At 38.6% G+C, this 27,912-nt stretch overlaps 1 protein-coding gene across 1 annotated transcript; it reads left to right on the forward strand.

Annotated features, from left to right (window-relative positions):
- Window positions 1-26,945, forward strand: pfkmb (phosphofructokinase, muscle b). The gene is made up of 25 exons (XM_055160316.1): window positions 1-115; window positions 2,810-2,854; window positions 4,877-4,984; window positions 11,144-11,217; window positions 11,315-11,392; window positions 15,204-15,393; window positions 15,504-15,669; window positions 15,747-15,791; window positions 16,645-16,753; window positions 16,876-16,971; window positions 17,046-17,138; window positions 17,813-17,938; window positions 18,734-18,798; window positions 18,904-18,967; window positions 19,485-19,631; window positions 19,707-19,777; window positions 21,951-22,038; window positions 22,287-22,311; window positions 22,369-22,520; window positions 23,126-23,290; window positions 23,560-23,621; window positions 23,708-23,819; window positions 25,700-25,799; window positions 26,092-26,197; window positions 26,702-26,945. The coding sequence occupies exons 1-25, from the start codon at window positions 28-30 to the stop codon at window positions 26,838-26,840; spliced, it is 2,514 nt and encodes an 837-aa protein (XP_055016291.1). The 5' UTR covers window positions 1-27; the 3' UTR covers window positions 26,841-26,945.
- The last annotated feature ends 967 nt before the right edge of the window (window positions 26,946-27,912 follow it).

A 27,912-nucleotide genomic window follows, 5' to 3' on the forward strand; every position in this document is an offset into this window, starting at 1 on the left:
GTTTTTTGAGCCGGACCAAAGGAGGAGATGTTTGGGGACCTCATCTGTGTGCACTGGCTGCTCTCTATCACTTTCCTGCTCTATCTCTTCTCCTGGATACGCAAAAAACACAAAGGTACTGCTTGATTTTCAGTGTTTATGAAGGATTTGTGTGTTTATTGAAGTGTGGGTTTAAGTTTGGAGCATTAGTGCTGAGGATGACAGTGCAGTTTTGCGTGAGTGCAGAGTGAATGAGGCAGAGCATGGAGCTGCACTCACACGTGTCCTCATCTGATCCTGGTTTAGTTTTGCTGTCTCAGTTTGTATGTGTGAATGTTTACAGCATATTATTATCTACTAAAATAATCATATAAATAGTTTCAGATACAGCACCTCTTGACTAATATATTTGACAATACTCAGTATACTGCAATACTACTTGAATAAAGTAAAGTTGAGAAAAGTTTTGGTGAACCAGGACTAAACCAGAACTAAACCAGGACTAAACCAGAACTAAATCAAGACTAAACCAGAACTAAACCAGGACTAAACAAGAACTAAACCAAGACTAAACCAGGACTAACTCAGGACTAAACCAGGAGTAAACCAGGACTAAAAGTCTAAACCAGGACTAAACCAGAACTAACCCAAGAATAAACCAGGACTAAACAAGGACTAAACCAGTAGTAAATCAGAACTAAACCAGGAGTAAACCAGGAGTAAATCAGAACTAAACTAGAACTAAACCAGAACTAAACCAGGACTAAACCAGGAGTAAACCAGAACTAACCCAAGGCTAAACCAGGACTAAACCAGGACTAACTAAGGACTAAACCAGGACTAAACCAGTAGTAAACTGTAAAACAGAACTAAACCAGGACTAAAACAGGACTAAACCAGACATAATGAATAAAGTAAAGTTGAGTAAAGTTTTGGTGACTCTGAGTAAGTCTACAAGAGGCTAAAGCAGGGCTCTCCAACCTTTTTCCTCCAGTGAGCTACTTTTGCCAAACATAAATGCAGAGTTACTCATTTTAGTGTTAGTGCAAGAAACTGAGTACATATAAGATCCAGAGCAAACCTTGGATGAGTACAGTTAAATGTTTATAAAACTTAAATCATTATCCATGTTTTAGTGCACAAAGTCACACATCAAACTGACACATTTACATTTGTAATGATTAGTGCTGCTCTATTATGGAAAAATCATTATCATGATTATTTTGGTCAATATTGAAATCATGATTATTCAAACTATTTTTTTTTTTTTTTTTACTTACACAATGCATTTATTCAGCATTTCACTCTCTCTCAAAAGAAAAACAAACAAACACTTTGTTATTGATAATTTAATAAACTTTCAACGTGAAAATAAATATAGGCTACAAATATGAACCTTAGATCAGTTTTGCGACATAGAAGTGTTATATAAGAAAGATATAGAGCTGTGGAATGAATGAATCATGCATTAAATTTAGTTTGTTTTAATTTATATTTTGTCTTTTATATGTACAGTGAGTCCTAAATGAAATTGTAAATATAAACTTGTTGTTCATGTGCTGCTTTTCTTATCTGTCTGTTTATGTCATTGTTTAAAAGGGTTTGGTAATTTTGTTTCATCTTGAACCCTTCCTGTCATGATCCATGTATTTGTATTTTGTATAGCTGCATATATATATATATATATATATATATATATATATATATATACATATATATACCATATATATATATATATATATATATATATATATATATATATATATATATATATATATATATATATATATATATATATATATATATATATATATATATACTTTGTTAACTTTGTTAAGCTTTAATTGTTTCAAGTCGATTATATGAGTTTGGAGATCGTTTAACACACAAATCAAAATTGCTATCAAAATTCAATTAATTGCAAAGTTTTTGTAATGAATCAAATTGTAGTTATTCAAAGCAATACGTAGAAATCATAAATTCTTTGGAGAGCTTCTTGGAAGCAGGTGGAAAGTTACTGGTATCTCCTGAGCTCCAGGATGGAGACTCCTGGACTAAAGCTTTATGTTGAGAAAATGTGATAGGATACATTTGTGTTAATTCCTTCTTCAAAATCTACAAAATATCAGATTTTGTGCATTATTTCTTATGTTTTGTCATTTCACTTATACTAAAGCCACAGTATGTAACATTTTAGAGACGGTTTCCATGGAGATATTCTTGTTTTGACTAGAATTTTCCACAGTCTGGCATTAAACATACCTTGCACTATTTAATACAGGTGTTTATACTGATCAAAAATCCCTGGCATTCTTATTGTAGGCAGGTTGCCTCTGCACAGATCTGACCTGTAACTTGACCTGTGCACAGTGTAATCCGCTTGTTTCCATGGAGATAAACAAGTTCAATGCCATAGTGTAGTCCATCATTCTATAGATCAGTCACAGTTTCCCCAAATACTTTTGTCTCTTACTTAACTCATTTTTGGACAAATACTTTATACTTCCACTTCAGTAATATTATTTTGAAGTAATAATACATTTACTTTAGTAATGTTTTTGTCTACTCTACTCGCCTCTGCCAAAAACAAAAAAGATAGAGAAAACCCTGAGTGTGGTGTGTCCTATCAGCTCCGAGACACAGTGAGATAAGACAGAGAGAAGTGGTGCTGTGTGTAGATACAGACACATGAGGGAGCATGTTGGAGAGGAGTGTGTTCTGCAGAAAAGGTTTTACTTGTACATGTTTAACACAAGCTTCAGGCTCATTTGTATGTAAAGTATTTGGACATGTCTTTTTTCACTTTTTTCACACTTTTTTGCTCTTTCAGGTGATGATGATGATGAAGAGATCCACAGTGACAACATTAAAACAGGTCAGGACACACACACATATACACACACACACACACACACCCACCCACACACACACACATACACACACACACACACACACACTAACCCACACACACACACACACACACCTACATACACACGCACACACACACGCACACACACACGCACACGCACACACTTTATTTGGTCACACATTTGAAGAAATAGAAAGCTGGTTTCATAGTACAGATACTCTGCAGTGACATGATGCTGGGGGGTTCTGCATGTATGTCTGTGAAGGAAAGTTCAGAAGTTATCAGTGGTGGAAGACGTACTTGATTTTGTTATTTAAGTAAAGGTACAGATACTGGAGCAAAAATACTCAAGTAAAAGTATCACATGAAAAAGCTATTTAAAGAAGAGTACCTGTTTAAAATGTACTTAAAGAGTAAAAAGTAAAGGTATTTTGCACTGATCTAATAAAGCTTCAACTGAACTGTTTTTGATTTTGAAAATGTGCTGAATTTTGTTCAGCAAAAACAGTGGAACAGATTTTTCTCATAAATAAACAAAAATAAACAAATAAACAGCAGTTTTTATTTGTTTATTTTTGTTTCCTCAAATAAACTTAACAATAAAAAGCAGGTCTTAAACTTTCAGCAGGTCTTAAACTAGCTATGGCTACTTTTACTTTGCAGTGCTGCTTAAAAATGCAGTGGAGTAAAGGTGCAGATACCTGCTCTTCAATGTAGTGAAGTAAAAGTAAAATGTATCCACTTTGAAAATGTACCCACAGATTCCTAAAATATATATGTACTTAGCATTAAGTACAGTACTTTACTATACTACTTTTACCTTATTAAGTTAAGTTATTAAGCTTCTTGATTTTGTCAGACTTATGACCGTGAACAGAGCCTGCCAGAAGTTGTAATCACGTCTTTCTAAACGTCTTCCTGGTTCGTGACATAACATGTATAGAGCCTATTGTATGTGGGAGAGACGTGTTTAACAGCACAAAGCCGCTCACCTGTTATACTTCCAGTTAAATCAGTTCTTTGTGCAGGGCTGTTTTGAAGCATTTGGGGGCCTAAGCACAAATGCTTTGTGGTGCTCCACCATCCCACGACACCCCGCCCACCCGGAAGGAAAAATTATTCAGAATTTATTAGTGCAATTCACTTTATTACCAAAACAAATACACCAAACATGAAAGTTAAAATAATAAATTATTTTAAAAGGTTAATAAATAAATACCACCACCCTTAATATTAACAAAGATTTGTACAATGACTGCAGACTGAACACTGAACTGAACATTGAACTGAACATTGAACTGAACATTGAACTGAACATTGTAAACACAGAAAAGGTCTATACCTTATAAGACATCATGTGCAAATTCCTTTGGTAAGTACAAATAACTGCACAATAGAATTTACTCATTCAAGGAACTTTAAGTCCGTGCAGACTGCTGGCATGACCGGAGGACCGAACACTGAGGGAGAGAGAGAGAGAGAGAGAGAGGGAGAGAGAAAGTAAGGGAGGAAGAGAGAGAGACAGAGAAAGAGAGATTTGGGGGGATTGTGTTGTCGCTGGCACCGGCTTCTCGCTCTTCTCTCTCCGGGCACTTTGGATGGATAGTTTTGCGATTCACGATCTTGATTTTTTGGTGGTGCCCCCACAAGCACTTAATGCCCTCCGCACTGTGTGTAATGTGTGTGTGCAGAGAGACGGCCCTATCTTTGTGGTGTTTGTGTGTGAAAATAAAGTTCAGATTAACTCTATCTTGAGTAACAGAGCTTCAGACAGAGTAGTGCTTAAGTTAGCATCACACCCTCACAGAATGTTGATATTGTCAGTTGGTATAAAAACTAATGGGACTGTTTCCTGAAAGTCACGTCTCACTTGAATAATCATCACAGATTAGAGTTGCTGGTCTTTTAATAGCCATGTACACGTGGGTGTGTGACAGTATCCCGCAGCATTCCCCAGCTCCACAGCCCCTCTTCAGTTTCACACCAGCTCACAGCCCTTTACTCCTAAACCTCTCCTCCATTCTGCAGCCTGCTCCGGACCGGACACAAGCATGGCCCAAATGCAGCCTGTCGACCCCACCAAGATGGGGGTGGGTCGGGCCATCGCGGTGCTGACCTCTGGAGGAGACGCCCAGGGTGAGTGAGGGGTACCCGGCCTGGGCGTGGGGGGTATGGGGGATTTGCGGGGTTAGGGTGGTATGGGCACACATATCTGGACGTCTGTCTGCATTGTTCACAGTTCTGCATGTGGATAATGCAGACATGGTTTAACAGTTAAGTGAGTTATGGGTCAAAGGGTTGAGTAAATCTGTCATCACTGTGATATAAATGATTAAAGGGTCTGTATTATTCTATTTTCTGATCCGCGTTCTCATGTTTCCTCATCCCAAACAGAACTGGAGTTGTGTTTTGTTTCTTTGACACATGTTTAACACACAAACAAACCTGCAGATTTACACTGAGCTCTTCTCTCAAACTGAAAACGCTCCTTTCCACCTTGTGATGTCATGCGGTAATACAGGAAGTGCTCTGTTTTTAAACTCCATACATCTTCACTAGAGTCACTTGGATAATTTCAGTTCTGGAATTGCCAAGCTCTACTGAACAGTAACGGTAAAAGGAGCTGTAAACTAGAAAACTACCACCCACTACATGACATCACAGTGTGGAACAGAACATTTTGAGGTTTGGAGATGTAGACAGACAAGTAATAAAGAGTTACTCAAACATGCGTGAATGAAACAAAAACTCCAGGTCTGTTTTTGAGGAGGGAACTAACCTTAACCATTGTTCACAAGAGTCAATTTTGCGTAATTTTGGATCTTTAAAGTAAAAGTCACATCTTTGAAAGCAATTATTTAAACAGTAGAAATGACAAAATTCATTTTTATTGGAAAATCTTGTTGCACCTGTAGTTTAGTCTTTTACAAACATTTTCTGAAAATCGTGGAAATCTTGTATTATTTCATCAGTTCATATTTCAGTCTTCTCTCCAATTTTGATGCTCCTCAAAGCTGATTAGTATAAACTTTGAATACCTCTTTTCAATTGCAAATTGTAAATCTAATCACAACGTTTGTCAGGAAAATTTCAATTAGATATTTTCCAGTTTGTTGAGTCTCATTACTTGGCTTTTGTGTCTGCAGTCTGTCTGCATTGTTCACAGTTCAACAGTTTAACACTGAGCTATGAGTCACAGTGTAGGAAAGCTGGCACACAAAAGATCATTCAAGTAAAGTGTTAAAAGAGAAAAAACTTAAAGCTACAGTGTGTAACTTTCTGCAGGTGGCACATCACTTGCACGAATCCACAGAAATAGAAAGTTAAAACCAGACTTTTCAAACATTCTCCATGACGATACAGACTGTGGACAGTGTTGGGGAGTAACAGATTACATGTACCGGCATTACGTAATCAGAGTACAAATTATGAGTGACTGTATTCAGTTACAGTTACTGTTTCCATGAGTGGTAATTGGATTACAGTTACTTTGTTGAAATAAATGGATTATACAGCGGTATTTTCCTGTTTTCACATTTTGGGCTAAACCAGGACTAGAACCAGGACTAAAACCAGGACTAAACCAGGACTATACCAGAACTAAACTAGGACTAAACCAGGACTAAAACTAGGACCAAACCTGGACAAAAAACAGGACTAAACCAGGACTAAAACTAGGACTCAACCAGGATTAAACTAGGACTAAACCAGGATTAAACAAGGACTAAACCATGACTAAAACCAGGACTAAACCAGGAGTAAAACCAGGACTAAACCAGGATTAAACTAGGACTAAACCAGGATTAAACAAGGACTAAACCAGGACTAAAACCAGGACTAAACCAGGACTAAACTAGGACTAAACCAGGACTAAACCAGGACTAAAACCAGGACTAAACCAGGACTAAAACCAGGACTATACCAGGTCTAAACTAGGACTAAACCAGGACTAATGATAGGACAAAACTAGGACAAAACCAGGACTGGATTACGTTACAAACTACATTTTAGGGTATGTAATCTGTAATCTGTAGGGGAATACATTTTAAAAGTAACCTTCCAAACACTGCCTGTGGAGTAATTATTTCTGTGTTAATTATGTTATTTTCAGTGTAATAATCAAAGGAAAAAACAAACAAACTGACCAGTAACTTGTGCTGTGACCTTCTAATCCATGAAGATACATAATTTAAATGCCTTGCTGTGGAACATTCCAGGCAAAGCAATAACATCTCCATGGAGATAATTAGGTGACGGACTCTACACTATTAAATTTCAAAGTGCACATTTACGCAGATGAAAGTTTGGAAGGGCATCTGACATAAAGGTCCGCCGTTTCAAACCACAGCGTTTTACATGGAGAATCTGTCTGATGCTATTTCAGTGTAGCCTCTTTTCTGTTCTCTTCTGTTCAAACTAGTCTAGAACTAGAAACACTGCCCCCTAGAGTGCATGTGACGCCTCTGCCCTTTCACTTGATGAGGGCGGTGACCTTTGGAGAGCGGTTCAAACTTCTGATACTCTGAGCTGTGGGAAACATCTGCTTTAAACTTCAGCTCCAGCTAAATGCAAATTTATACAACTCAGAGTCATGGTGCAAAGAAATCTCCTTCTCCGTCCTTAAGATAAAACTCAAATCTGACTCTGTACAACTAAGACTACGTTCAGACTGCAGCCTGAAGTGACCCAAATCCGATTTTTTGGCCCCTATGTGACCTGTATCTGATCTTTTAACAGTTTGAACCACAAATATAATTTTTTCAAATATGACCCAGGCCACTTGGATTTGTGCTCCTAAAACCGATACATATCTGATCTTTTGACATGTGATTTCAGTCTGAATGGCCAAAGCGCATTCATCCGACCTACACGTTATCACACGGTGGACTTGGCTATTGTGCGGTAACAAGCACCTGTTGCAAGCCAATACAGCCCAACACTGACGCATTTGCTCATGGAAATAAGCCGCTGAAGATGTGTTTCCTCCTAAGAGAGTGGTACAAGTAGGCACTTACAAATGTACACAAATGTTTTTCTCGTCATATGAAAATTGTTAATGAACTCCATGTCACTGAAGAGAAGCACATCTCTATCCCACCACTCTTGGCTACGTCTCCACATCCACACATTCCTTTCAACGGACTGTCCCACAAAACACCACGGCCAAAAACCTTGTCCTTCTTTTTCTCAATCTCCTCCTTAAAACAAGTAAGTTGTTCATGTTCTGGCTCTGGTACGAGAGGAACTTTAAAATCTCCAGGTGCTCAATGCTCGCGTCCATGTTTGGACAACTTCCTTAAACACAGAGCATGCTCACTGCGGTTGATGTCATCGTGTCTCCAGTGCACATGCGGGACACTTTCGGGCCATTTAATGTTCACACTGGAGATTGCATACAAGTCACATTTAATTGGAAATGTGAACAACCTCACAAAAACATCAGATTTCACACAAAAAATCTGAATTGAGCGTTAAGCCCTGCAGTCTGAACGTAGCCTAAGAGCGTGAAAGTCTCAGACACATTCACACTGATATCCGCTTAAACCTTCACCTCACACTTTGTCTTCAGCTTTGATTTGTACATATGACTGCTGATCTGCTGTGTGCTTTTGTCCTTTGTGTGCATTTTGTTTTGAAATGGACACCGCAATTATGTCTTCTACTGAAAAAGTTAATCATGAAAAGTCATAACTAATATTAGAATCTGATTCAAAGGTTCTGTCAAAGCGTCACAGCAGTGGAACGAGCTGAGAAGGCAAAGTTTTGTTACATTCAGATGAGAGAAATGTGCAGACATCTTCCTGTCCTTCCACGTTGCCATGTTTGTTCTGGTTACTTTGGGAGCTTCACCTTTGATCAAACCCATGCTGTCCTGTATCTGGTCTGAATCAGGTTAACAGCCAGATTTTCTGATGTTTGTGAAATCCTAGTGTAGAGGAGGTGTTGGTCTGTGCTCATCTGGACAGTGTTTTTGTGATCAAGACATTTCACGTCCATCCAAAAGACTTTTTACATTTGATGGAAGTTGTTTGAGACACTAGGGTTTATTTTACTGTGGGTTCACCAAATCCAGCCCCAAAGGGAGGGTTGTGTTAACAGTAGTTTAGAGTGACAGTGCCCTGACCTTGTTCACAGAAAACATCATTATGGGTTATTACGTCCTATTGTGTGTTGGCTGTGTTGTCTTCATTGTTGAGGATCTCATTGCATTTGATTGTCTTGCTGTGTCCTTATTCCAAAGGTTGAGGACACTTCTGTAACAGCTGTAGATTAAACCTCAGTGCTCAGACAAATTCTCTTTCTTCACGAAAATGTTTTCCTTTGAAAACAATTTTTTTCTCGCTCACTGTGTTCAAATGAAGGGCGGCAGACTGTACCCCACTATTTGTCTTCTTTGTTGGTGAAGTCTCTTATGGGCCAAGTTAACAATACATTTTTTGAACCCCAATAAATAGACACACAGAGACGCAGATAATTACAGACAGGCCCAATTAAAAACCTGATATCTTGTTGGTACTTAATGATAAAACTTCAAAATGTTGAGACCTTGAAGAAGCACAGTCTTGTGCAGTGCCTGCTCTTCTCTCGTCTGTACTAGTGCCCAGTGTGAATGTGACATGTCTAATTATAACATGACCTTCTGAGTGGGTGAAGTGGAGGCACTGGTCAGACTGCCCCCTGAGTGTAACAGGAGACGCAGTTAAAAATCTCAACCCTCATCTTCAACCCAAACAAACAAAACACTCAGTGTGGGCCTTTCTTCTTTCTGTGAGCGAATCTCCACAGATATGACCTGGAACTTGGCCTGGTACTGTTACAGTCACCTGCTTGTCTCCAAAGAGTTAAATACACAGCAGGTTTATTTTGACCTTTGTTTATACAATATACAGTATCTGTCCTGGGACAAGACACATTCTGCTCAAACACATGGGTCAAGTACAGAAGTGTGTTTGACAGATTCATATTTTTAACATTTTTATTTGGTTTGGTGGATAGTACATAAATAAATATTCATCATTATTTTACATTAGCTAAGTTATGTACACAGAGCTAATGTCCACACAGAAGAAACTCTCAGACGTTTCTTTTTGAGCTCTTCATTTAGCAACACTGTTCAGAGCACTAAATAAACTTTACCACATCCTCATTTTAGCTGATCTCAGTACTCAGTAGTAGTATTTATTATTTTTTTGAATCTTTACTGTAAAATACTTGTGGTCATTGTTTTTCTGACTTTACAAAAACAACTGGAATGAGCATCTGATGTTTAACTCGAAGATTACATCACGCTGAGATCCAAGTTCGACCTCTGAGGGCAACTGGAACATAGGATCATATCTGCTGCTTGTGTCCAATTAGGAAGTAAAATGACAAACTTCACTTTAAAAATACTACTTTTATACAGTGTCGGCTGAGTTCCTCTCTCAAACAGAAAAAAACACTCTGTTCCACCTTGTGATGTCATGTGGTAATACAGGAAGTGCCCCACTGTGTTTACTACTACTACTACTACCATATTTTCCAGGCTATTAGACGTGCTCTTACGCCTCTAACCGCATTAACAAACGGCCGCGCACCCCACAATCCAGAGCGCCCTTTACACGAATCCACTCGGGTGTCCCAGCACGACTTCAGTAAACTACAAGCCGCACCACCCACAGAACACACAAACACACACGGAGCAGACAGCGACCGCACAGCCAAAAACACCCGCAGACACACTCATCAGTCCACGCTGAGGAGGAACGGAACGGAGGAACGAACCGAAAAAGCGAGTGCAATGTGCCACTTCTAGACACAACTGAACAACTGAGTCACTGCGAACACCCCGACAATCCAGCGGTCCCAGACAGCACCCTCCCTACACCCCACAACTGAACAAAGCCCAGAGTCACAGTGAACGCGCCAAACAAAGTCCCACTGACCCATCCAACTGTTGTGTTTCCTTTAAAGTCCAGTGTGGTTTATTTGTGAAAAAAGTTTGAAAATAGACCATTTAATGACAGTGCGTCTTACAATCCAGAGCACATATTAGCCCGGAAAACACGGTACATGACATCATAAGGTGGAACAGAGCATTTTGAGCTTTGGACACAGATTAATAATAAAGGGTTCTCAAACACATGTGAATGAAACAAAACACAACTCCAGGTTTGTTTTTGAGCAGGTTACAACATTCTCACATGGCTACAAGTGTTCATTTTGCATAATATAGAACCTTTAATATAATGATAATAATGATGAAAAACTCATATTCTGTCATACATTTTAAAGTCAACTTAAATCTCTGTGCAGGTATGAACGCTGCAGTGAGGGCCACAGTTCGAGTGGGTCTCTACACCGGGGCCAAGGTCTATTTTGTTCATGAGGTACACGCACTTATATATGAATGTTTTTCTCTTGATTCAGTAAATATTATTCTCAGAAGGTTTGATGTGTTTCTGTTTTGTTTGTGTTCGGTGACAGGGTTATCAGGGTCTGGTGGACGGAGGAGACAACATCCGCCCCGCCACATGGGAGAGTGTCTCCATGATGCTCCAACTGGTCAGAAATATTCCAGTTATTTTTACATCAATAACAAAAACAACTATTTTATTTTATTTGAGAAAAACATGCAGAGAATTTGAGGTCGCTCTGAGTTCAAACTTATAGCTTTAGATCTCTGTTCATCTTTTGAATAAATACAGGTGTTAGAGTTACTTTTACAAGCACCATCTCATAATTTTGGCATTAAAATCAAGACAAAATGTAATGGAAAATGGAAATATTCGTAATTAGTTTTGTCACGATACTAAAACGTCAAACTTGATTTCTATAGACTCGATGCTCAATACTAATTTTGTTACCGAAATGATCGTTTTAGACAGTGCTGCATTGTCATTCACACACAAGTAACACTTTATTAGTAGTATCCAGAGCTCAAAATTTTCTGTTGCACTTAGTTTTCAAGCTACAGTTTTTCTTATTTGCTTTGGAACTTTTATTGAAAATTGACATTTGCAAAACAGCTCACACAGTATCCTAAACATAATTTTAGTTTTCCAAAACCAAATTTAAGCTCAACAATCTAAGCAAGTTTTATCATCAAGACTCTTAAACTCTCATCATGTGTTTTTTGTGTTCTTTCATTCATTTGGCACTGCAGCTCAGAGGTTTTAATCCTTCTCTCAGTGAGAAAGAGAGAAAATCACTGGTTTGGTACAGTCTGTCACTGGGGTTCACACTTTACACAGATGAATTTTGGACTGGAAAAATATAAAAAATTATAAAAGTACATCACCTGTTGCAGAGTAGATTATGCAGTATTTGACCAAAAATATTTATGCAGAAGAAAATCAACACTAGTTTTGTACTGTATTTTCCGCACTATAGGGCGCTCTGGATTATAAGGTGCTCTTTCGTTGAATGGTCTATTTTCAAAATTTTTCACATATAAACCGTACTGGACTATAAGGCGCATTAAACGAAACACAACAGTTAGATAAGTCAGTCAAACTTTATTTAACATGTTCACAAGAACTCTCAACTTTGTTCAATTGTAACGTGTAAAAAAAAAAAAAAAAAAAACTGTCTGAGAGCAATAAATTGTTAGTGTCTTCACAATAAATCATAATTGTTCAAACAGTTGGGTGATTACTGCATCCTGCACGCCCGCATCCCTCTCGTCATTATCCGAGTCAGTGTGGTTACTGTTCCCTGGCAGTTCAGTGGTGATTCGGGTCTTGGTGAGAGCTCGGACCACAGTTGATCCTGATCCTTAGCCCAGACGTCCACGATCCGTTGGCAGATCGTGGTGTAAGTCGCTCGACGCTGTCTCCCTGTCTTGGTGAATGTGTGTTCTCCTTCTCTTATCCACTGCTCCCACGCAGCTCGCACTTTCACTTTATATTAGTCTTGAGTTTAAAGTGGGTGTTGTGAGCGTGTCTCTTGACAGGTGCATTTTGATATTAAAAGGAATCACAGTATGTATTACTCCTGATGCTCCTGACTACGGGAGCCATAATGCTGCGAGTGGAGCAGCTTTGTACTTTACTAAAGTCGTACTAAGACACCCCAATAAATTAATATATAAGGCGCTCTGGATTATAAGACGTGCAGTCATTTTTGGATGAAATTAAAGGCTTTTAAGTGCGACCTATAGTGCAGAAAATACGGCACTATATGTAATGTGTTCTTGAAAATCAAACAGGCCTGTGTGTATCTGATAGTCGGTATGTGTCTATACATGTACTCAGTGTGTGTACTCGCAGCTGAGACCCTCCTCCCTGTGTGGCTCATGTGTGAAATCCTTTACTGTTTGATTTTTGGTGGTCACACATTTTGATTTGCGGTTCGGTTTGAGTTTCTATATTGAAAGTGACAGAGTTTGGGCCAAAGTCCTTTACCACATGAGAACAGACCTGTAGTGTTGAAAAAACAAGCTGAATCCACTGCTCTTGTGTTTGTGAATGAGATTTGTGTGTGCTGAGAAAGAGCCTGAGAACTGTGTGAGAAATGTTCCAAATGATGTGAGCATCTGTGCCTCTGTTCAGATACAGGTTTGAATCAAAAGATCAAACTAAGCCAACTTTCAAAAAAATGTGTGAAACCATTGAAAAAAACTGTAACATTAAAGTTTTACCTTTTGTTTAGTAGAGATTGACAATTAGAGAAGAATTCAGCCAAAATGTGCAGGGTTTGTGTGTTAAACATGTGAATGAAACAAAACACAACTCCAGGTCTGTTTGTGGTGAGGAAACTTTAGAACATAGATCTGAAAATAGCATAATCTGGGCCCTTGAAACTCCTCTTGAATGTTATGATGACGCATGAGTGCATTCTATTAAAACTGGAATCTAAGCTTGTGTTACATGTTAAATGTGTGTATTGTATAATATGTCAGAGAGTCCCAGGCACCGTGAATGTCAAACGGCCCTTTAAATGCCAGAGTTTACAGAATACCCCAGTGCCGAAGGAGCAGGGGGTTCATGTGGGAAATGGTGCCCACCTGTCCCTCTTTACCCTCACAAGCACCCTCATGTCACTGATGTCATTTTGTATTTTTTAAAAGCAAATGTGTGTCTTTTTTGTTTTTGTTTTCTTTGTTTTTTTTAACTTATACTACATTAAATTATTGTTCACTCATCAAAAATATGCCCCTACAGCTCTGCTCAAACCGAGAGATATACAGGGCTATATTCATACTATAATACTCCCTACAACTGTACAACAATTCACCTTTATGTGACAGATAATACTCCCTACAACTTTACAACTCACCCTTATGTAACAGATAATACTTCCTACAACTGTACAACAACTCATCCTTATGTAACAGATAATACTCCCTACAACTGTACAACAACTTACCTTTATGTGACAGATAATACTCCCTACAACTGTACAACAACTCACCTTTATGTGACAGATAATACTCCCTACAACTGTATAACAACTCACCTTTATGTGACAGATAATACTCCCTACAACTGTACAACAACTCATCCTTATGTGACAGATAATACTCCCTACAGCTGTACAACAACTCATCCTTATGTGACAGATAATACTCCCTACAGCTGTACAACAACTCATCCTTATGTAACAGATAATACTCCCTACAGCTGTACAACAACTCATCCTTATGTAACAGATAATACTCCCTACAACTGTACAACAACTCACCTTTATGTGACAGATAATACTCCCTACAACTGTACAACAACTCACCTTTATGTAACAGATAATACTCCCTACAACTGTATAACTCACCCTTATGTAACAGATAATACTCCCTACAACTGTACAACAACTCACCACTATGTAACAGATAATACTCCCTACAACTGTACAACTCACCCTTATGGAACAGATAATACTCCCTACAACTGTGTAACAACACACCCTTATGTAACAGATAATACTCCCTATCAACACAGATATTCACATGGACAGTCTGGTGTCATAATAGATTTACTTTGGGTGTTTTGTGGAGTGGGTAAGACTGTTTTTAGTGGCAGGATAACTATGACCACTGACATGCACTAGTCTAGCACCAGCGACCTCTGCAAATACAAGGACTGGATGGAATATTTCAAAAAGTGTCTCCACACGTCTCCAACACTTTGGCTCACTAGGAAATCAGGTCCTATGTCCAAAATTCCAGACTGTCCCTTTAATTTTAGCCCCATCTCTATTAAATAACACTGACCTACAGAATGTTGTTGTGATGTCAGCGGTGTGTGTTCTCCTTCAGTCGGTGGTGTGTGTTCTCCTTCAGTCGGTGGTGTGTGTTCTCCTTCAGTCGGTGGTGTGTGTTCTCCTTCAGTCGGTGGTGTGTGTTCTTCTTCAGTCGGTGGTATGTGTTCTCCTTCAGGGTGGGACAGTGATCGGGAGTGCACGCTGTCAGGACTTCCGCACCAGAGAGGGGCGCACTAAAGCCGCCTGTAACCTGGTCAAACTGGGCATCACCAACCTGTGCGTGATCGGAGGAGACGGCAGTCTAACCGGAGCAAACCAGTTCAGGACCGAGTGGGCGGAGCTACTGCAGGACCTGCTCAAGGCTGGTGAGGTTCGGGGAGGAATGTAATGCCTCTAGAGCAGTGGGTCCCAATCTCGAGATGGGGACCCCAAAGAAGTCTGCCAAACTGGAGTAATCTTTGCCTGATATTTCCAGGTAAGATCACGACTCAGGAGGCACAGTCGTCCTCTCACCTGAACATCGTGGGGATGGTGGGCTCCATCGATAATGACTTCTGTGGCACTGACATGACCATCGGCACAGACTCAGCTCTGCACCGCATCATCGAGATCGTGGACGCCATCACCACCACCGCACAGAGGTACAGTTTAGATTGTAGTTATTCCATCCACACAAATACATAGGAGAGAACACACTAAACAACTGCTGTTTCTATAGTCACCAGAGAACTTTCATCCTGGAGGTGATGGGCCGTCACTGTGGGTGAGTTGTTTATTTATTTATTTATTTATTTATTTATTTATTTAATTTTATTTTTTTGGGGGGGGATACATTTGTCTTACTCTCTACAGAACATCATGAGCAAACCTGGCCCAGGGTGTTTACCATTCACTGTGCTCAGTCACATACACCTCCATGGCATGCACATGCACATACACAAGCACATGCACATGCACATGCACATGCACATGGACATGCACATGCACCTCAATCTTCTTGATCATTATAACAGCTTACAGCATAGCAAAAGTTAATGCTTAACTTACCTGGACAATTTATAGATTATACAGACAACAGAATATAGGGCAAATGTGCAAATCTGGAACCACTTTAGGATCCAAAAAGACATTCTTGGAACAACTGACAACTGATTGACATGATAAGTGACATGTGGCATGTCCACATATCACTTATCATGTAGCACCAACTGACACAAGTGCTGTTATAAATAATGTCCCATTGTAATTCTTGGAGAGATGTGCAGTTATGATGCATATTACTAAATGACAGAACCATAGGCTATGAGTGTAAAAGTTGGATTTTTTAAAATCTAATATAGCAAATATTACAGGAAATCTGTTTTATTTTTAAAAAATCCTGTGAAGTATGTTCAGATGTCATCAGAAATCTTGCCTAGAGCGCCAAAAGAACTACTGGCCCAACACTGTGAAGACAATAAAAAGATCTGAAAATGCACACTGAAGCCTGGACAGCAAGACCCTTCATATAGTCTATAGCATGATGAACGTTTTAGCCAATACAAATATTTCAAGTATTCTATGTGCCTCTTCCTTCATGTATGCGAGGACATCACTGTGAGTCTCTGTTGTTGCAGATACTTGGCCCTGGTCACTGCTCTGTCCTGTGGAGCCGACTGGGTCTTTATCCCTGAGATGCCTCCAGACGAAGGCTGGGAGGAGCATCTCTGCAGACGCCTCAGAGATGTAACTTTCATTTTATTATATTTTTTTCTATATATATGTTTTTTTTGTTTTTTTTTATTAAATACAGCAAACAAAATTAAAGAAAGATCTAGGATTCATGAAAGTTTCTTTGTATCCATCAGCAAAGAGGGCGTGGCACTCGTTTGAATATCATCATTGTGGCTGAAGGAGCCATAGACCGCAATGGAAAACCGATCACCTGTGAGCAACTCAAGAAGGTGGGTACAGGAGCGCCGCTATGCTGTGTTAGCTTTTTCAAATGTAATAATAATGTTTAAATGTTTTGTCTCAGTTGGTCTCTGAGAAAATGGGCTTTGACACTCGCAGCACCATCCTGGGTCATGTGCAGAGAGGAGGCACCCCCTCAGCCTTCGACAGAATCCTGGTATAACACTTTCACTGAAAAAACACACTATTTAACACAAAAGACTTTTAGCTGGGTGCATTATTAATAATTTGCTGAAACAAATACTCAATATTGTTTACTCAGCAATTGCACACAGAAGGAACAACTATCTACCATTAATTCTGTAAATGCGTAATAAGGATGCCACGGTAGTGATTATGATTTTATTATTTTTTATTTTTATGGAATTTTTGTAGATTTAAAAAAAAGTTGATGTAGAACAGTTACATTACATAATATAAAACATGTACAGTAGGACCATGAGATGTAAACTAGGCTAAACCAGGTCTAAGATTGGACTACTTTAATTGCTAAAGAAGATTAAATACTACTAGAAATTACCTAAAGACTTTAAATCAGCAAATATTAGAGCTGCAGAGGAATCCACATACTATCAGAAAGAGTGGTTTGAGAAACACGAGTCTAATCCTCCAGGTTTAATCCCAGAAACACAGAAATATGGGTCAAACACAGAGGACACATTTTCCTATGAGGCCAATAAAGTATTCCTAAAGCTTATAGTTTTATTTTTGGAGGAATTATAGTCACCAAAAGACCTAAACTCTGCAGTTAGTGGAAGAAGTTGAAATTCTCAAATTATTTCAAAGCCATATTGAGGTTGAGTGTCTGATAGTGCATGTGATGTGTTCCAGGCCAGTCGTATGGGTGTGGAGGCGGTGATGGCTCTGCTGGAGGCCACTCCGGACACCCCCGCCTGTGTGGTCTCTCTGTCGGGCAACCAGGCCGTGAGACTGCCCCTCATGGAGTGTGTGCAAGTGGTCAGTCTGTCTGCACATCTGTATTACACACTCATGTTACACACTAATGTTACAGTGATGAAGCTTTGTGGATGCACAATGTTAACTTGGCCCTTAGATCAGTGGGCCCCAAACCCTGGGCCGGGAACCGGTACTGGTCTGTGGTTTGTTTGGTACCGGGCCACACATATAGAATAAATAACTTAATTATTTCCATTTTATTTATTATCTGAGTCTGAACATTGTTTTGAAAAATTACATATTTCTCTTTGTTTCATCCATCCATGACTCACTCTTCTTGACACACATCAATATGCTTGTCTTGGTCACATTAATGCAAATATTAAACCCACAAACTGCAAAATTAGTAAAAAACAGACATCTTTAAAACATTTATTATTCTGTTTACAAAATACCACAGTTTTTATGCTGGTCGTATCATTTTATTTTGTCGTATTTATCCAACACACCTTAAAGGCCAGTCTGTGAAAATATGGTCTGACATTAAACCGGTCCATGGCACAAAAAGGTTGGGGACCACTGACATAGATAATCAAAATTAAAGTTTCTATTTAGATTCATGCCAAGAACTCACACCAATCACACCACAACTAGAAAGTAGAAACTTAATGTAGGCTATCTGAAACAATTATATAGGCTGTAGTTTGAATTATGTACTTTTGTTTATAAGTGCCATCAAGATAAAAGTCATAACGTCCAGAATGACTAAATCAATAATTAATAATAATTATATTTAATGTAATTGTCCTTGTAATTTGCCCATTAATTATGAATTGTTTTATTTTTACTTCCCAGACCAAAGATGTTACGACGGCGATGGCGGAGGGGAGGTTTGAAGAGGCCGTGAAGCTCAGGGGAAAGTGAGGCATGCATGCTTTTGTGCATTTAAACAAATGTCTGTTATTCTTTAATCAAGTGTAAACTGTAAGTTACATTCTAATAGTTGTATTTTTCTTTGATGGCAGGAGTTTTGAGAATAACTGGAACACCTACAAAATGCTCGCTCATGTTCACCTTCCTGATGTCAAGGTGAGGTGGGAGTCTCTGCTCACCTTGGATATCTGCATTTGAAACCTTTAATTTGATGTTTATTTAAGAGTTTTCATAAACATTGAGTTTATCCCCTTTAACCCAAGTACTTTTATGGTCAAATATTCATGGGATGTTAGCATCTGACTTCTTTGTGAGGTCATTAAGGCAGCTAGTGCACAATTTTTTCAACATGTATTGGAGCAAAATGAGTCTTGTCCCAGTACAGAAATACTGTATAAGCAGCTCTTGAGGTCAAAATAAGTCCAATGTGTCAAGTTATAAAGCATTTCATTGTGGAAGTGCACAGTTAGCATGCTAGTTGTAGTTATTTGTAATTTGTGAAAAGTGCTTATAAACTCAACACTGTGAATAATTCAGATTTTCTGAATGCCTAAGGTCAGTGAGGAAGAACTGCAAACTCTTTCAAATGAACTAGTTTTTCACGTTTTTAAGACACCAAAAATCAGGTACGTCTATATTAATTATTTAAATATATGTTGTTTTTTCCCCACAGAGTAACATAAACATTGCGATCCTGAACGTGGGTGCCCCCTGTGCTGGGATGAATGCTGCGGTGCGCTCGGCTGTGAGGATCGGAGTTCTGCAGGGACATCAGATGTTGGCGGTGCATGACAGCTTTGATGGACTGGCTCACGGCCTGGTACGTATCCACCATTATATAAAGAGGAAATATATATCAATTAAAATTACAGTAATTTCCAATATTGTACAACAGATTGAGCCCATTGGTTGGAGCGGTGTTGCAGGATGGACTGGAAAAGGTGGATCCCTGTTAGGCACCAAAAGGTAACACATTCAAACTAATGACACTGTTTTACATGGCTCTGTGATCTTTACTAGTGTCTCAAAGCCACGAGGGCCATAGGACACAGCCACAATATGAAGCAGCAAAAACAGAGGATCCTTTATGGTTGAATTTTTCTTATGATTGGGTCAGTCCATATGAAATCAGCCGCCCTCCCCTATGAGCCATCTTAGATTTGACTGAAAATTTTCCATCCATCCATCCATTTTCGTCCACTTATCTGAGACTTCCTTCACCCCAGACACATTCTCCAGCTCCTCCAGGGGAACCCCGAGGTGTTCCCAAGCCAGCCGAGAGACATAGTCCTTCCAGCGTGTCCTGGGTCTTCACCGGGGCCTCCTCCCGGTGGGACATGCCCGGAACACCTCCCGAGGGAGGCGCCCAGGAGGCATCCAGAACAGATGCCCGAGCCACCTCAACTGGCTCCTCTTGACGTGGAGGAGCAGCGGCTCTACTCTGAGCTCCTCCCGTGTGATTGAGCTCCTCGCCCTATCTCTAAGGGAGCGCCCAGCCACCCTGTGGAGGAAACTCATTTCGAGCGCTTGTATCCGCGATCTCGTCCTTTCGGTCACTACCCAGAGCTCATGACCATAGGTGAGAGTAGGAACGAAGACTGACCGGTAGATCGAGAGCTTCGCCTTTCGGCTCAGCTCCCGCTTCACCACAACGGTCCGATATAGCGACCGCATCACTGCCAAAGCTGCAAATGCTGAAAATTTTTCAAATCAAAAATGACCAAATGAAAGAATCTCAAATTTTAGCTCAATTCCTTCATTTGTTCCTGAGTTATGCCCTGTTGAAATTTTGGGGCCATGCTCACTCTTTCTGAAGCCTTAATTTATAAGCATGTTTGAGAGACCATGACTTCATAAAAAGTAGAGCTAGGAAGCTGAACATTTGGGTCCGGTCAAGCGGTAATGGAGGGAAACAGGGGCAGATTTTTTACATTCAAACAGCTCTTATTCAGAAACTAGAGGGACTATTGAAATAAGTAAGGTATCAGAATGTAGGAAAGAGTCAACACTACAACAGGATAAAGTTAAACCTGTGATATTCTTTCAGGTTGTTGACAAAAAATTTTAAAACTCATGTTTGTAATGGAGGGAATAAAATATGCAGCACTTTTTGGGCAATAAATACAAACAGTGATAACTAGCGGTTCTCACTTACATATCCTTAACAAACTGGTTTGAATATTTGCTTCATATAGTTTTCTACCATATGGTAAATGAGATTTTTTATTAAGAAAGGTCATGGTAACGGAGGGAAAAGTAACAGAGGGAAAATTTTGCAAGCAAGTAGAAGGTGCATGATTTTGCATAATTTGTCATCTTTTTTCTTCTGAATACTTTAATATTACTTCAAAATGAAAGGTAACTATTTCTATAAAATATGTCAGTCCTTCCAAGCAAATTTTTATCATTTTAAATACTTTTTTTTTTTTTTTTTAAATCATGTACCTTCATCAACAGTTCATAGATGGAATAACACAAGATATGATGAAATACATCCATTTATTTACATGATTTGCAGGTCTTTGAAATTTGGGAAATAATTTTTGTTCCATGTTGCATACATGGTCTGTTTAAAATGTATGTAACTTTAGAACCAAAAATGGTACAGAAAAAAGGTAAACAGTTTCATAAACTAGAGTAGATATGTATCTGGTGAATACATTGTTATATCAGATGCATTAACTTGAATTTTTGGCCTTGCTGTATACTTCTGCTTGACCGGCCCCATTTGTATTATTGTAGATTCTTGGTCATAGATAATCTAAATCTATTGTCAAATATTGGGTATCTTTATTAAGGGGGTTGTTGTGGGCCCCCAAAATCTCAAACATGTTTATAAATTAAGGCTTCCGAAAAAGTGAGTATGGCCCCAAAATGGGGGCCATAACTCGGGAACGACTCAAGGGATTGAACTAAAATTTTAGATTCTTTCATTTGGTCATTTTAGAAATTTTTTAACATTTTTTCAGTCAAATCTGAGATGGCTCATAGGGGAGATTCCTTGAAAGCGGCTGATTTCATACGGACTGACCCGATTGCAATTTTTAAATCCTGGACCAACTATATCAAATATTATAGAATACATAGATGTACCAAAGGTCGTGGGATAATGCAACATGTCATTTTGCTTTTGATACAGATCTCTTCCAAATGAATTCATGGAGGAAATCAGTCTGAGCATCACTAAGTTCAACATCCATGGCCTGATCATCATTGGAGGATTTGAGGTAAAAAACATATGAATTTTGTGTTTTCTCTGTGCATCCGGTTGATATAGCGTCTCTCTGGACACTCAGTATGATTTACAGAGCACCATCAGCCCCTCAAACTAACACAAACACACACACCACTGTCTTACTAGGCAATACGGCTGAAGTCACACAACAACATTTTTTGCCAATGACACCCCACCATCCAAGTCCTGACCAGGCCCAGCCCTGCTGAGCTTCAGAGATCTGATGTGGTCAGGCTTTAGACTCTAGAGGTTTTTAATACTAACTGTATGTTTTATTTGATGAGTGCGTGCTTGATGATAACAGTGTTGTGTTGTCCTGTAGGCGTTGTGGGCGGTCTGCAGTTGGTCCAGGCCCGAGAGAAGTATGAGGAGCTGTGTATTCCTCTGGTGGTGGTTCCAGCCACAGTCTCCAACAACGTCCCAGGAACTGATTTCAGCATCGGAGCGGACACTGCCCTCAACACCATCACCATGGTACTACAATCACATATCTATGGAATAAATACTGCATTTAGTAATGGTAATAAACTGTGGGAAAATAGTAGAAGTAAAATCGATCCCAACATGTTGGAACAAGGTTTACCCCCAATCATTTCATTGTCAGCAACTTGTTATTCATTATTTTCTACAAAATAATTTAAATTGTATGTGGATGCATGTTTTAAAACACCACTGTGTAACTTTCTGGAGGTGTATTTATAGAAACAGAAAGTTAAAACCATACTTTGGAATATTCTCTATGAAGATTAATTTTATGCCATACTGTTGAATACTACATACAGTCACTATAGTATTATACAGTGTATATGTAGTATATGATAGTAATGCAGGCCCACTCACAGGATGTAAGGATGTTTTACTATGATTCTCAGTGCAATAAAAACATCCCAGATATATATTTAAAAACATACATTTATCTGTGTTTAAATTTGCACATTTATTAGTTTTAAGATGTGATCCACCGGTTAAAACGTATAGACCTAATTTAAAAGATATTTTATTCTGGTACACTGCACTCAGCAGTATGTAGTCCAGTATTCTCTGGTTAGTCTTTGACTGTCCACATGTGTCTGCTGTAGACCTGTGACAGAATCAAGCAGTCTGCAGCGGGCACTAAGAGGAGAGTGTTCATAGTGGAGACGATGGGAGGATACTGCGGTTACCTGGCAACAATGGCTGGACTGGCCTCTGGGGCTGATGCTGCTTACATCTATGAGGAGCCATTCAACATACATGATCTGGAGGTATCATCAGTTGCTCTTAATAACAATTGATTTATTAAAATTAAATAAATAATTAATTTACCAGTTAATATTCTAGTTTTCATACACCTGGTAATGCCCGTGAACATGTTTTAGTTTGCACTTTGAACACATTACAAATCAAATTACAAATTACATCTAAAATCTACATTTGCCAGTAAAAATCACAATTTCATATTTCCCCATATTTTTCCCCAATTTATTTTTTTATTTTGTGGAGAACATTTTGATGAATACATTTTGTGTTGTAGCTGAACGTGGAGCATCTGGTGGAGAAAATGAAGACCACAGTGAAGAGAGGACTGATTTTGAGGTGTGAAACCATTTACACTTTTCACTTTCTCAAGGCGTACCTAATATTTGTATTTATTTATATATTTATTTCATCTTTTTATGCAGGAATGAAAAATGCAACGCTAACTACACGACCGACTTCATCTTTAACCTGTACTCAGAGGAGGGGAAGGGAGTGTTCGACTGCAGGAAGAATGTACTGGGACATATGCAGCAGGTGTGAGACTTGTAGGATAAGTTATTAAAGCTGCACTGTGTAACTTTTTGGGAGAGGGCTCACTACTTGCTCGTCTCCATGGAGATTTTATTGCTTTTCCTTGAAAGCTGCACAATATGGCATTAAACTATTTATTTTCATGGAGACTAATGTGTGGCACCACCAGTAGGAGTGCATGTGTTTCCTGTTTTTAACCTTAAAAACACCTGTAATAGAATAATAAGACACACCAGTTTAATGTCATACTGTGGAACATTCCAGGTAAAGTAAACACATGTTCATGGTGATGATCTTCATTCTGAGGTTAAATCAAAATCTCTATTCACGTAAAATTACTGAAATAAATTACAATTCTACCAGGCTATAAAAAGTTGAATGCAAACTTGACCTACACAAAAATGTTGATATTTGGTTAAAAAGACTTTAGATTAGAACTTAACCCGGAACTAAACCAGGACTAGAACAGGAGTTTGAATCTACATCAGGATTAAACTGAGCCCAGATCAGAACCTTACTGGGACATTTCCTGCTTTATTTTTATTTCTTTTGGTGCATTATCTATCGTATTTTTTGGACTATAAGTCGCACCAACCAAAAAATGTGTAATGAAGAAGAAAAAACATATATAAGTCGAACCGGACAACTTTTGGGGAAATTAATTTTATAAAATCAGAGACCAGGAAATGACATTTCCTGTGTAAAGTCAAGTTCTAGTAAAAACAATAGAAGAGAGAACAACAGACTGTTAACGTCACATATGAACAGTTCTTCAGATAAACTATAACTTAAACAACAGAACAGAACATGTTTACCGAACTCTCCATCTCATTCCAAATCACTAAATCCATTCAATTCTTCATCCTCGGTGTCACTTCTGAAAAACTCGGCCTCGACCTCCGGAGGTAAACAGAGCGCCGCTTCCTCTTCTGTGTCATTGTTGTCCAACTCAGCATCAGTTCCAGTTAGAATTATTTGGGTCTTTCTGAATCCTGACAGGATGGTTTCGGTGTCACTGAAGTCCAGACTTTGTCCATCCATCCAGTGACTTCAGGAAAGTTTCATGGTGCATCCTCCCAGTGTCACAAGTTTCTCTCTCACTCTAAACTTTCTTTCTGCTGCTTGATTGTTTTCAGATGCAGATTTCACGACTTGCAGTTTGTAATCTGCAAAATATGATTTTGTTTTTGGGGCATTTGTGTTCAGTCTTTTCAGTCGTCTTTATAAGTTTGTTTAAATGTTAAAATGTTCAGTGGTGCAGAAGTAATGGTGCGATCGACTGACATCTTTATTGTTATTTATTTATATAGCACTTTTCACAGACATTTTTGTCACAAAGACGCTTTACAGAGCATTATTCAGGATTATTCATTCACTCTATACCTGGTGATGGTAAGCTACTGTTGTAGCCACAGCTGCCCTGGGGCAGACTGACAGAGGCGTGGCTGCCATGCCAATCGGCACCATCGGTCCCTCCGACCACCACCATCACTCACGCACACACCACTCATGACATGATACAGACAGGACAGAGGCTCTTTCTGCAGGAGACATGTGCAGTAGAGTGAAGTGACAGTGGTACTGGAGGAACAGGAACAGCAGATACTCACACACAAGACTAGAACCTCTCATGGCTTCAGTCTGAAAATTTTAATATATAAATTACACCCGAGTATAAGTCACAGGAAACACCCAAACCATGAAAAAAGTGTGACTTATAGTCTGAAAAATACCATATTTATTTTTCCCCTCAAAACTCATCATTGGGTATTTAGTCTTTTAAAACAGTTCCTAATTTACTAAACAAAAGTGATCATTTTCCTTTTGACTGTCCATCACTGTTACTGTTGCTGATTGTACATTGTCTTTCTGTCTCTGTTCAGGGAGGGACACCCAGCCCATTTGACAGGAACTTTGGAACAAAAATGGGCCTCAAGTCTGTGCTCTGGTTGACCGAAAAACTGAAGGAGTGCTACAGACACGGTAAGGGCCTTTTTGTTTAATGTTCCATCATTTTGTATTGATTTATTTTGTTAATTCAATTGATAGTACAAAAAAAAGAGATGAAAATTTTGATTATTAATACATGTCTTCTCTTGCCTAAAAAATAAAGAAAGGCTGCAAAATTTGTAAGTAATAATAATAATAATAATGTCTTTTAAGTAAGGGATTGTATGATTATTGTCACTGGGATCATGAAAAAAGAAAAGAAATGAAATGTTTTTGTCACTTTTGTCCACCGTAATTTGGTTCATCATGTTTGTTTCCATTCTAGGTCGGATTTTTGCCAATTCTCCTGACACGGCCTGTGTTTTGGGAATGAGGAAAAGATCCATGGTTTTCCAGCCTCTTATGGAAGCCAAAGAATGCACTGACTTTGAGTGAGTTTTTTTTTTTTTTATTGTAATACCTCATCAAAAAATTACAATTCAAGGGCTTTTATTACGCATTTTTGACCTATGTTATGATAATGTAGTTTCCTTATCAACAAACACACACAAACATAAACACAAACACACACAAACTCTGCATATTTAGACTGAGTTTGCAGAAAACACTGTTCCACCTTGTGATGTCATATGGTGACACTCCATACACCTTCACTAGAAACATTTTGGATAATTTCAGCCCTAGAATTCTCTGCTGGACTAAAGGTAAAAGGAGACGTTAACTTGAAAACTACCGTGAAACTACACTACATGACATCACAAGGTGGAACAAAGTATTTTGAGCTATCTTGATGTAGACAGATTAATAATATGGTTAAACATGTGTGAATGAAACAAACACAACATTCTAACACAGTTTAAGAGTCTTTTGAGAGAGTTTTATGTAATAAAGAGCCTTTACTGTATTATATTCTAACCAAAATTCTTTCCTTTCAGACATCGCATCCCGACCCAGCAGTGGTGGCTGAAGCTGAGACCGATCCTGAAGATTTTGGCCAAATACAAGATCAACCTGGACACATCCGAGAAGACTGAGATCGAGCACATCGTCAACACCAGAGGGCCACGGCGCTAAGACTTATCCAAATAAACACTGTTCTGAAATACAACCCTGTGGACACGTGCAATTAATGACCTATAATAATAACAATAAAACTGTATTTATGGAAACTGGCTGTGGTATTTACTGAGTTATGATACAGTGTGACATCTATGGTGACTTGATCCTCTGTAGTTTATTACTTTGGCCTACCTTGCACATGAAGATGAATTCAAGTTTTGGTGTTTCCTTGGTTAGTTTCATGCAACTCTTCCCCAGATAGTTCTTTTATTCACCAGCCTATGTCCTGCTCTGACTGACAGGGTGCTTTAAACAGGGGGTTCTTAACCATTTTTACCTTTAGGTCCATTTTTTTCAATACAAAGTCACTCGAGGGCCACTTCCATATTGAGCCAGTGAAATTGAAATAAAAATAAATGCACTTTATTTATATAGGGAAATTTGTCATCTGCATTTGACCTATCCTTCAGTGTCACCTACCTTCATGATCTTGACCTAGGCTTTGTACCTTAGCTGGAGAATTATTATAGCCTTAAAATACAGATGAAAATTTAAATAGGACTCAAGTAAAATAAGTAAATGTAATTAACGTACCAATAAGTAAAATTATAGCCTAGGCCTATATACAAGAAATGGATTGAGGAAAACTCATATCATAAAGTTGTGGTAGATATAGACTTGGATAAATACGCCCCATGATCTGTATTTATTTATTTTTTCCTTTTGAATTTAATGGGCTTTGTGAAATACCTCTTACACCATCTAGTGGAGACTGTAAGCTCTAAACAAATAAACTACTCTGTTATTTTGTTGTCTTATTTTACAAATCAGTTATTTATATAAAATACACACATACACACAAATAAACACATGAGTAAATAAAAAATACTACATGTTTTGTATTATTAGCTTAAAAGTGAGTTTTGACAAGGGTGACCAGAATTTTAAAATCAAAAACTGGGACACGTGGTTGGTAATAATAAAATTGTGAAACGAGTGCGTAATTAAGTTCTGCACTCGAGTCAGTATAGTCACATTTTCTATATTTTACCTAAACAAATGTCAATGTATGCCTCTTTTTACTGCT

This window comes from Boleophthalmus pectinirostris, unplaced genomic scaffold (assembly GCF_026225935.1).
Source record: "Boleophthalmus pectinirostris isolate CB_2022bp ecotype Guang Dong unplaced genomic scaffold, ASM2622593v1 HiC_scaffold_3, whole genome shotgun sequence".
Classification (NCBI taxonomy): Eukaryota; Metazoa; Chordata; class Actinopteri; order Gobiiformes; family Gobiidae; genus Boleophthalmus; species Boleophthalmus pectinirostris.

What these genes read in the sequence shown, in the direction of transcription:
- pfkmb (XM_055160316.1), top strand. Translation starts at nt 28, where the DNA reads ATGTTTGGGGACCTCATCTGTGTGCACTGGCTGCTCTCTATCACTTTC. An exon ending in AGGTCTATTTTGTTCATGAG is followed by an intron (nt 11,218 to 11,314) that starts GTACACGCACTT and finishes GTTCGGTGACAG; the next exon opens with GGTTATCAGGGTCTGGTGGA. An exon ending in GCAGGACCTGCTCAAGGCTG is followed by an intron (nt 15,394 to 15,503) that starts GTGAGGTTCGGG and finishes TGATATTTCCAG; the next exon opens with GTAAGATCACGACTCAGGAG.